Source organism: Chiloscyllium plagiosum, unplaced genomic scaffold (genome assembly GCF_037043375.1).
Source record: "Chiloscyllium plagiosum isolate Xiang-an unplaced genomic scaffold, Cpla_swu_hap1 HiC_scaffold_8, whole genome shotgun sequence".
NCBI lineage: Eukaryota > Metazoa > Chordata > Chondrichthyes > Orectolobiformes > Hemiscylliidae > Chiloscyllium > Chiloscyllium plagiosum.
This window is the reverse complement of record NW_028270146.1, coordinates 49,643,174-49,654,716: the sequence shown is the minus strand read 5'-3', so window position 1 is coordinate 49,654,716 and position 11,543 is coordinate 49,643,174. Positions and strand designations below refer to the sequence as shown.

Here is an 11,543-nt window from a genome sequence, read left to right as displayed (position 1 = left end):
TTATTTCGGTCAGGCTAGTTGCAGTCCAGCTCATTAAAAAAAAGACCCATTGGTAGAGTTGACTAACTCCCAGCTATGGATTCAGCTAAAATGGAGGCTATTGCTTCATCCACTATCACAGGAAATCAGAGGGAGTTAAAGAGACAGAACAGTGACAAGAACAAGTTCCAGGTCCTTTTCCAACTTGTGGTTGGCAGAGCAATGCCTAGAGAAAGTATGAGTTCAAAAGTCAGATGACACTAGTTTATAGTCCCTCACGTTTATTTGAAATCACAAACTTTCAGAGTGTTTCCCCTTCATCAGGCAAAGAGTAGCACCCAGGCACAGACTTTATAATCAGAGAATTCAAAGGATCACAAATGGTATGAGTGGAGTGTCAACAGGCCAAATAATAGGTCTCTGCAGGTAATCAAAAGTGTCAGATGGTGTGAACATAACCAAAGTAACAAATAACCCAAAACTGTACAAACTAATTAAGGTAGAGAGCTCATAACTCCAGATCGGTATTTCTAAACAAAGCAAAACTAGTATACGTTTACGCATTGTGGTCAGATTTTTCCACTTATGGTTAAAAAAATCACAGCACAATATGATCAACTAAGCAGAAACGCATAGCGTATTTTATTTTCATTGCTTTACAAAGAAATACTGAGATGGTGAACATTCCCATGAAGTACATCACACAGTGGAAAGAAGTATTCCTAACCTTTTTTTTATTCAAAGTGCAATGCCTACTATTTTGTGTCTTTGCCCAACTATGGGCAAAAAGTGTCAAACTGCTGTTAAAACTCCTTACATAGTTCAGTCTTGACTTGCATTATCCACACACGGCTTCACATTCAGTGGGTTATGACTTCAAACAGAACTTCTACTTTCTAACACAGACCACTGTCACTGATCCAAACTGCTTGATTCTGATAATGTGGAAATTATTCAAATATAATGGTTGCTATATTAAAACTTTTTTTGTGGAACATCTAGTAGTATACAATAAAAGAGATGATTCTGTAAAACAATATTATTGGCTTTTAATTATGCCGGTACTGTGGGATGTAAATCTGTTAATCTTCTTGATGGTGGACACTTAAAGCTGAAAAATAGAAACAAATTCAATGTCAAGTCCTGGAGGTCATAATAGTTCAATGAAACGATAGAAAAGTAATAGGCTACAAAGTTACTCAAAGCATGCTTCTTTTTCACTTTAACATAACTTGAGACAAAGGACTTATACTTCCAACGCCACTTCAAATCACTTCCATCTTCACTAATACTATAAAACAGAACATGAGATTCATCGCTCCCTCATCTACTAGCATTTAAATATCATAATCAAATATTGCGCAGTGAAAAACCAAATTCATCGAGGGCAGTGATCTAAACCTGTGCTGTGCTAGATGGTACTTTCATCTTCAATTTGATCTGAATGCTAGACATTTCTGAATTAAGGCTGTACTGCAATATTTCATTCATGACAATTAATAATAATCAGATGGGGTCAGAGATGCTTTTAAGTTATCAAACAACCCAGACTTTGTCAAAATCTTTCAATGAAGGCAATTCCTGACATCAAATACCGTTTTATACTCGTGTAGAAGTCGAACATTTTAGACAATTTTTTAAGGTTAAATTTATGGAGTCAACTTTTGAGGGGCTGAAATTCGTCGGAGCTACGTAAAATACTAGCTAGGCCATAACATGAATACTGCAACAGTTCTGAAAGCATGTACTTGCAGGAGAGGGGCTACAAAGTAGATTCATGAATGTGTTGCCAGCTCTAGAAAACCGCACCTATGATGAAAGAGTCAAAGTCTGGAGTTATTTTCCTCCATGAGATTTAATTGCGGTGGTGTGAGGTTCTGAGGAGATAGAATGTATTGAAAAGACTTATTCCCTGAGCAAAAGGGTCAGTGACAAGGGGAGACCAACTGAAGTGTCTGCAAAAGTGTCTGCAACTCTCTGCCTGAACGGGTAATCGAGACCCTGAACCCATTTAAAAGGATGCCTGAATGCGCACTTCTATTACAGTAACCATTGAGAATAAAAACCGAGTGCTCGAAAATGGGGTTAGGTTGGATGTTTCCTTTCTCAGTGAGTATAGACATGATAAGCAGAGTAGCCTCTTTCTGTACTGTGAAGTTGCTGCATTTTCTAAATATCTGAAGAGGAGGAATGTGCAGGCATGTGAGGAGAGGGCAGTACACAAATTGGTTCTTAGTAATGTCAACATCTCAGGCAGACACTGACGAAAGCAAGTGTCTTCAATCCTAAAGAAGATAGTGGGGCACCAAGACTGTCATGCTTTGACCAGGCAATGGCACGGAGACATTAATGTATTGATAACAGTACAGGCACATTTAAAAAAAATCATGAATCATGGGAGACTGACAAGGACCAGGTGGTAAAAACAATGACTGCAGATGCTGGAAACCAGATTCTGGATTAGTAGTGCTGAAGGGCTTTCCTGATGAAGGGCTTTTGCCCGAAACATCGATTTCGAAGCTCCTTGGAAGGACCAGGTGGGCAATGATGAATATGTGGCATTTTTGTAATTGACTAGTTTAGTAAGGGTGCAAAATCCATGATTAGGTTAAACTGTTCTCCATAGGATTATTTGACTGTATGACTCTATTTGCTTTGCTTGGTAAGTAGAAGGAGCGAATCCACAAGTGCAGAGATAGTATAAGCATTTGGTAAATTGCTTATAGGTCATTCCAGCAGACAAAACCATGGAAGGGACAGATTGACAAAGGTCTATCACATGTATCATGCCAGCTGGATCAAAGTGACTGGGGTACATTTCAATAAGGGTAGATTTGTAAAATAAAACAACCTTCTATCCTGGCCATAATGAGATCTAACTCATGCTTATGGTTTGTCAAATAACATATCAAGTCTTACTCATAATAAATAAACTGTACCATTATTACCAATAAGAGTCAAGTTAAATCTTTCCTAACTTGAGTGAAAAGATTAATTAGCTTGAAAATCAAAATTCAACATAAAAAAATCCACATCATTCTTTCCACTCCAAGAATTTTCCAGAATGTTCCCCTCAACTACTTATAGTTTGCTTATGTCTGATGTAGGTTTGAATTATAGAGTACCTTTATAACTTAACTACAGTTCCTCGTGCCAAACACACGGAGTTGTAAAAGTTGGACTCTAAATCAGGCAATTGCTTGTTAAGTCCCTTGTATAGAGCTGCCCTAACACAATAAAAATTTGATGGTGGGTATTCTTAAGCCATTCCTCGACAGGGTTGGGTCATATTTTGGATTTGGAAAATATTATGCTTATCAGGCTTGAACTGTCATGCAGAATGTACAGCCCCAAAGCCAGAGTCAATACCAAAAATATAAAATATGCTGTTCTTCAGTTAGCAATGGTAAGTCCTGGAATGGCATGCACGATACTGGAACTTAACTGAATGGAAACTGAACAATATCAATCAGGCATCATTGATCAAGATGATTCATCAGATTACAGGCTAGTAAATGAACATTTATATATTTAAATTTTACAAAGTACACATCCCTTGGCTAAGATAACTCTGTTTAGCTTTGATAGCAATTGAGAGCAATTATATCCTGGCCTGAAAGAGTGTATTTCGCTTGTAAATTATTTTCATAATAGACAATTATGTTGTCTACTCTTAAACCAATACAGAGTTTAATGTGCTCAGAGTTGGAAATGCACTAATATCAAGTTCTTAATACATCCTTCAGTACAGGTTTATCAGTGAATTTAAGAAAACGTTAGATCATAACTTAAATAACATGCATTAAATGAAGTTTAATGCAATGAATTTCAAGTTTTCTACAGACAATAAAATTTCTTTTTTAAAAGTGTTATTGGTAAAAATATATTTATTATTTAATGGACTAATTTCTAGGCCATGAAGATGAGGATTGTTCTAAAACATGTTCCCAAATCTGAAGTCCAACAATGTGCAAAGCCCTTATTAAATATTTGGCAAATTTCTTTTTGCAGATGACATTCACAAATTATGCAGTTTTATATTACAATCTTAAAAACTTTGAGATCTGCCAAAACAAGTAATACACTTCAAATTCATATGCACTTTACTTATTGAATTATAAACACCACAACAAGATACAAAGTAGCAGATTAATACAGATATACCAATGGAATTATACAAGGTCAACATGGATTTATGAAATGTAAATCATGAATTCTGCATTAGAAGATAAATGTTTTCTGAACAAAGTGCAAAGCCATATTCCTATTAAAAGCTTTATTTCAGTTAACCAAATTGTATAAAACTCATACCCAAGGGACTACTAGCTCCCCATATTTATATAACCAATTCATAACCAATTAACAATTCATTAACAACAAAAACAGAAGAAATTGTTAGAAAAGCTCAGCAGGTCTGGCAGCATCTGTGGAGAGAAATCAGAGTTAATGTTTTGGGTTGCGTGATCTTCCCTCAGAACCTTTCTGCAGATAGACAATAGACAACAGGTGCAGGAGTAGGCCATTCTGCCCTTCGAGCCTGCACCACCATTCAATATGATCATGGCTGATCCTCCTTAATCAGTATCCTGTTCCTGCCTTATCTCCATAACCCTTGATTCCACTATCCTTGAGAGCTCTATCCAACTCTTTCTTAAATGAATCCAGAGACTGGGCCTCCACTGCCCTCTGGGGCAGAGCATTCCACACAGCCACACTTTCTGGGTGAAGAGGTTTCTCCTCATCTCTGTCCTAAATGGTCCAGCCTGTATTTTTAAGCTGTGTCCTCTGGTTCGGCATTCACCCATCAGCGGAAACATGTTTTCTGCCTCCAGAGTGTCCAATCCTCTAATAATCTTATATGCCTCAATCAGATCCCCTCTCAGCCTTCTAAACTCAAGGGTATTCAAGCCCAGTCGCTCCAGTCTTTCAGCGTAAGGTAGTCCCGCCATTCCAGGAATTGACCTCGTGAACCTACGCTGCAGTCCCTCAATAGCCAGAATGTCTTTCCTCAAATTTGGAGACCAGAACTGCACACAGTACTCCAGGTATGGTCTCACCAGGGCCCTGTACAGCTGCAGAAGAACCTCTTCGCTTCTATACTCAATCCCTCTTGTTATGAAGGCCAGCATGCTATTAGCCTTCTTCACTACCTGCTGTACCTGCATGCTTACCTTCATTGACTGGTGTACAAGAACACCCAGATCTCTTTGTACTGCCCCTTTACCTAAATTGATTCCATTTAGGTAGTAATCTGCCTTCCTGTTCTTGCCACCAAAGTAGATAACCATACATTTATCCACATTAAACTGCATCTGCCATGCATCTGACCACTCACCTAACCTGTCCAGGTCACCCCATAATCTCCTAACATCTTCCTCACATTTCACTCTGCCACCCAGCTTAGTATTATCAGCAAATTTGCTAATGTTATTACTAATACCATCTTCTATATCATTAACAAAGGTATCCACCATTTCAATTTGGAGATTTCTCTGTTCTCCAGAATCTATTTTAAAATTGTAAAATCATGACCAGTCCTTTTCCATTCACACGTGAGTGCATGCGATCCTATAGTAACTTCTTCTGAGGAAGAGTCACTCGACCCAAAACATTAACTCTGATTTCTCTCCACAGATGCTGCCAGACCTGCTGAGCATTTTCAGCAATTTCTGTTTTGTTTTCAGCTTTAACAATACATTAGCAATTAATAATCACGTTCTCTCATTCCAGTAGGCCACAGGCATCCCTTCACACCATTTTAAATGGTAACAGATTCCCTTTTTTCTCAAAGTCAAGAAAAATACTAAACCAAAACATACAAAATGACAATACAGGCTTTATTTATTTTTCTTTGCACATCAAAATTCCAAGGGTCATTTTTCCAATATGGGGTTAAAGCAAATGTGTTGAGCTTGTTCCTTCTTTTTGTAAAACAGTCAGATAGTTGATTGCAGATATCCATTTCAATTTGGAGTTTTCGCTACTCTCCAGAATCTATTTTAAAACTGTAAAATCAAAAGTTCAGTCCTTTTCTATTCACACATCTCAATGAGTGCATGTAATCCCATAGTTGTTGCTGAATACCTTGTTAGAATTTCTTCTGATGTTTTACTAAGAAAAATGCCATATCCACTGCTTCATAAACAGTGAGTCTTCTACCAGTAAGATATGTTTTACCACTTTCCTGAACTTTTTAGCTTCAAAGGCTAAAGTAAGACATTTACTTTCCTTTACCACAAGAAAAATTATAAACTCTCCTACACTTAAAAACTAATCACCAAGATCTACATAAGAAGCATCACTAAGAACAACAAGTTTCATATTCCTAACATTTCCCAATGGTTGAAATTTCAATACAATGCTCTATTTTGAAAATTTTCAATCTTTTATTCATCCAAATAAGATTTTTCACAGTTGGAATCAGCTCTAATTATTCAAAATTGGCTTTTTTTGGGTGTTAAACCAACTCAGCTTTCCAATTAGAATTTGCAGTTCCCCCATTTCAGTTCGAAACTGCCGCATCTTCTTCAGGTCCCACTTCGACTAATAGCAATGAAGCTAACCTTTTCCACATAGGATTGCTGATGCTTCATTCTGCCTGATATCTAATATAATGTACTTAAAAACCTCTGAAGCTTGACTTTGAGTGTTGAACTCTGTTTCAAGCCCATCTAAGACATTGTTTCCAAAAAAAAATTTGCATATCACAAAGACACCTGAAAACTGCCCCTCATGATGCCAGTAAAACATGCTTTCACCTGAGGATAGGCAAATTTTGAAAAAGATGATCTTACTGAGAAGTATAAAATTCCAGTGGCATCATAAGCACATTTATTTAACATTCAGTGTTCTCACTGTGTTTGCCACCTCTTTTGGAGATAGAAGAAACGACTTTCCGTTGAGCTGATCTCCCTGAAAAAATGCAACTTGTAAATCTACACACCTAATCATTTGTAGCTATAAAAGCTAAGAAAACTTCCAAAAATGCCATCAGTCAATTTACTCTTATATCTTGGTCCTCCAGTTTTTCTTCATACCCACATTGCACTAGCTTAGTTGTCTGGATTGCTGATGTGTGATACAGAATAATGCCACCAGCACAGATTCAATTGCCATTCTGGTTAAGGTTACCATGAAAGTCCCACTTTCTCAACCTCACTGTTTGCGAATGCACGGTGATGTTATGGTTAATCCACCACTATTCATCTCTCTCTAATGAGAGTGTAATCCTATAATCCTCCAGGACTACGTTGATTTTACCTTTACCACATACTGTAAACGTGCATCCACTGTCTAATAAAGCACAAATGAAAGATTCTCCCACCAAAATATTCTTCTTGTGACTAATACAATGTCCTCTTTCTGATCTGTATCTCCATCTTCAGTTTCATGTTCAGTTTTCAATAAATTATATTGTTTGGGACGGATCTTGAATTGTTCTCAAAACATTAACTGACTACACCCTGAGCATTTCTGGGGTTCATGGTTTTACTGTAAATCACAAATCATTTTGCTCCTCAAAAGTATGAATAGTGTTTGGCTTTATTTCTCTTAGTTATAGTTCTCCTTTTATACTGTCGCCTGTAACTTGTATCCAGGTGGTTTCACTAATTTGCTAATGTTGTGACTTCCATGTTCCTTTGTACACTGAGGCCCCATTTGTGCAATGGCCACTGCTAGAAACATACGTTCACCCAGATATCTTTTGTAGGGCTTCTGAAGTGTGTTCCAGTGGTGTCTATTTGTCTGCAAATTTAACTCACGTCAAAACTAAAATTTGTCAATAATTGATACTTTGGCAGTCCAATAACTTAAAGACCAGCCTAGATTGGATTATATCCAAACTAAATTTCTCTAGTCTTGCTCACATGATACTGAATTCCATTATTTACAGTTTCTTCGATCAATCTTCAGTCTTGCTAAATTTGTCAAAGTCTGACTGTGCTTCAATAAATCAATTTTTTATTAAATTTTATCCATGGAAATTAACAATCTGTCCAAAACGTTTTCAATGCTCAAATGACCAGGCTCCAATTCTGACAGAATTTGGTTTCTTATCCTGCTTCTGCCTGGTAACAGTAGTGTCAGGGCCATACCTTGTTTCCTCTTTGGTAAAGAAGTAACCCAGGTCCACATGGTTACTTCATTCTTCCAATGGTTATAAGACTCACTTTCAGAAAACAAAGGTGGGTAATAAGACTCCAAATCTTCATATTTTGTTTCAACCATCCTCTGCTACCATACAATACAAGATAAGTGTTTCTTCAACGGAATACAAGCCCATATGTTTAGCAAGAGCTTTATATATGTTAACCACATTCCATAAAACTCATACACCAATGATAATTGCATATACATATAAATCTCTTTTTATACAACTGACTCATACTCGATTAGCCCTTAATTAATATACCCATCATCTGTTCACTTGCTCCACTATGATCAGATTAGACCACAATAGAAAGATAATGTGGATAACGACTTCAATAGGAAAAGCAGTTAAATGATGATTGATTAGAATATATTGATTAATAATTATTAAAACATTTTAAAAATATTTTTCTTTGCTTTCTGATTTTCTTCATTGCTTTTTCCACTGGTTGGAAGTTCATTTTCTTTCATTAAAGGTGTCAAGGGATACAGGGAAAGGACAGCAGTATGGCAATGAGATAGTGGATCAGCCACAATCATGGAACAGTAGAGTGGGCTTAATAAGCAAAAAGCCTACTCCTGATCCAATTTGCTATGTTTCTATATCTTTCAGAACACACTAAAACAGGATATAAAGGATACAAGAAAAAACAAACTTCCAACAAGGTAAAACAAAAAAAAAATGAAGAGAAACAGGAAACAAAAGGAAATTAAAAAAAAAAATTAATTCGATATATTTTGATAATTCAATCGACAGCTGTCCCATAATAATTGCATTCTTTTTGCAGTTTTCATTCCTATCGGGAATTTCCTACTATATTAAGGCCCACACTAATCCCACTCAATAATAAGCTGCAGAAGCTTGTGTGCAGTCAGTTAAATGAGGTAAATCTATTATGCAGGAGAAAGGCTAAGGCTGGAATAAGGAAGGCAAAGAGGAAGCATAAGTAAAGAATGGCAGGATGTGCTTAAAACAACAGTAAAACGTTACTCAAGCACATTAACACTAAAAGATTGGTGAAGAGTAGAGTACAGTCCATAAGGAAGAAGCAGGGTGAGCTGCTCACTGAAGCAAAGATCTTGCAGGGTACTCAATGTAAATTTTGCCTCTGTCTTTACCAAATCAGAATATGGTGACAATGGCCTACTTGAAAACCTGTGGTGAGCAACTGAACATTATAGTGATAAAGAAGAGGTGCTAACAAAGCTGACAACACTCTAAGTGGAGAAGTTACCAGACCCGGATGGGATGCAGCCTAGATTGCTGAGTTAAGGGAGCAAATTGCAGAGCCATTGATGGAACTTTTCCAAGCCTCTCTGAACACAGGATCAGTCCAGGGGGACTGGAGGATTGCAAATGTGACACCATTGCTTAAGAAATGGAAAAAGTATAATCCAGGAAACCTCAGACCTGTCAGCTTCACATAAGTAGTGGGAAAACTAATGGCGGCCATAAAGTAAGTGTACAGTTAGAAAAAAAAGTTTATACCAGACTGTCAACATGGCTTTGAGAATGGTAGATCATGTCTGGCAAATTTAAATGAGTTAGTAGGTGAGGGTAGTGCTGCAGATATTGTATATTTGGACTTTAGAAAGCATTTGAGAGGATGCCACATGGCAGGTTAGTTAGCAAATTAGAAATGTTGAGGATTGATGGGTCCTCAGCAGCATGGTTTAGAACCACTGGGTTAACGTGCAAGATTCACTGAAGCTGGCCAGGCAAGTTGAAACAGTTGATAAGAATATAGAAACAGAGGATAGATACAGATGGACATTTCTCATATTGGAGATGAGTTGAATGTGATGGCCGTCAGGGATTGGCGTTGAACAATTGAGAGTTGGATGTTGAGGGAAATATCATTAAATTTGCAGAAAAGCTACGAAGGGAGAATAGTGTATTGTGAAGGTAATGCTGAGTGACTTCAGAGGGACACTGGCAAGTTGGCCAAAAGGGCAGACACCTGGGAAATAAATTTCAAAGCAGCAAATTGAGAGGTAATGTATTTTGGTAGAAGAAACATGGAAAGACAGTACAGACTCAATAGTACAACTATGAGGGGAGTGCAGGAGCAGAGGGACTTCTGGGTTCACGAACATAATTCTCTGAAAGTGGCCAGACAAGTTGAAACAATTGATAAGAAGGCTTATAGGATCTTTTGGCTTATAAATAAGTATAAAAGCAAAGAAGTGATGTAATACTTTATAAATCATTGGTCAGAACACATATGGAATATTGTGTTTAATTCTGGGTATCTTGTTTAAGGAAGGATGTTAAAGCCCTGGAGAGAATTCAAAACAGATATACTAAAATGATTCCAGGAATGAAGGATTTTAGATACAAGGAAATATTCAAGCGATTGGGCTTATTCTCCTTGGAGCTCAGAAGATTAAGAGACAACCTTATTGAAATGTTCAAAATTATGAACAATTTTGACAGGGTAAAGAAGGATATTCTGTTTCCACTAGTTGGCATGTCAGTAACTAAGGGATCATAATTTCAAGATTGTCAGCAAGAGAGCTAGGAGTGAAATGAGGAGAAATTTCTTTACTCAGAATTGTTAGAATCTAGAAGGTGCAACCTGGGAGAGTGATGGAGGTGGAATCCATGAGAGGTTTTCAAAGTGAGCTGGATATATATTTGAAAGGGATGAAGTTAGAGAGCTTCACAGAGATAGGGCTGAAGTTAGGGAGTGGCTGGGTAGCTCTTTCAGGAGCCGGTACAATCACGATGGGTCAAATGCCTCCTGTACTGTAAAATTCTAAGATCCCATCATGTCCCCTAAAGGTGTAGCTACTGTTAAGGGCCTCATTCCTTGAGAAGGAAGGTACATCACCTACAGTCTGAAAATACTACTGTATTATGTACTGCTGCATGCCAGTACCACTTCCAGATCAGTTATAGTCATGAAGCTGAATTTTTGACAAAGATGGGAAACAGGATCCAAGTTTATTTCAACTCAGAAATCCATCTTCAGCAACAGACTAATTAAAGTTAGGATTTTCACATGGAGAAGTTATGGGGCACAGAGACAGTTTCTATGGGTGGTCTCTCAAAGATGGAGGGCACATCCCAGGCCTTCCAGTTTTAAAGAAGCATCCACTGCAGTATTTGGAGGGTATCTTAATATGTCTGTGCCTTCTCAGCTACTTCTAAAAGACTTAAATAGAAAAAGTGAAAGCAGCCAGGCCACTACCAGAGGCGGTCTTCTCCATGGGGTAGTCTTTGGCTGCACTCCCACCCAGACACACATGGAGGGCTGAGAGGTCAGTAAATCTGCCTCCCCACTCACCTATCACTTTGGGAAATTGGAGCCTTCCTGGGAAATCACAGATGCCGTCTAATCCTACTTTTAACAAGGCTCCTAATGGGATTAATTGCCTGCTTGCCTCCTAGGAAGGTGATGAATGTATTT

At 37.7% G+C, this 11,543-nt stretch overlaps 1 protein-coding gene across 6 annotated transcripts in view; it reads right to left on the bottom strand.

The window, feature by feature from the left end:
- Positions 1-593: 593 nt before the first annotated feature.
- aspg (asparaginase homolog (S. cerevisiae)) overlaps positions 594-11,543 on the bottom strand; it is a 61,540-nt gene continuing 50,590 nt past the window's right edge. For 2 of the 6 annotated variants that reach the window (XM_043697532.2, XM_043697534.2), the window contains one exon: positions 594-5,984. In XM_043697532.2, coding sequence (XP_043553467.2) covers positions 5,979-5,984 — 6 coding nt within the window. In that variant the 3' untranslated portion in view covers positions 594-5,978. The other 4 variants (XM_043697531.2, XM_043697533.2, XM_087989809.1 and 1 more) reach the window with 2 other exon arrangements.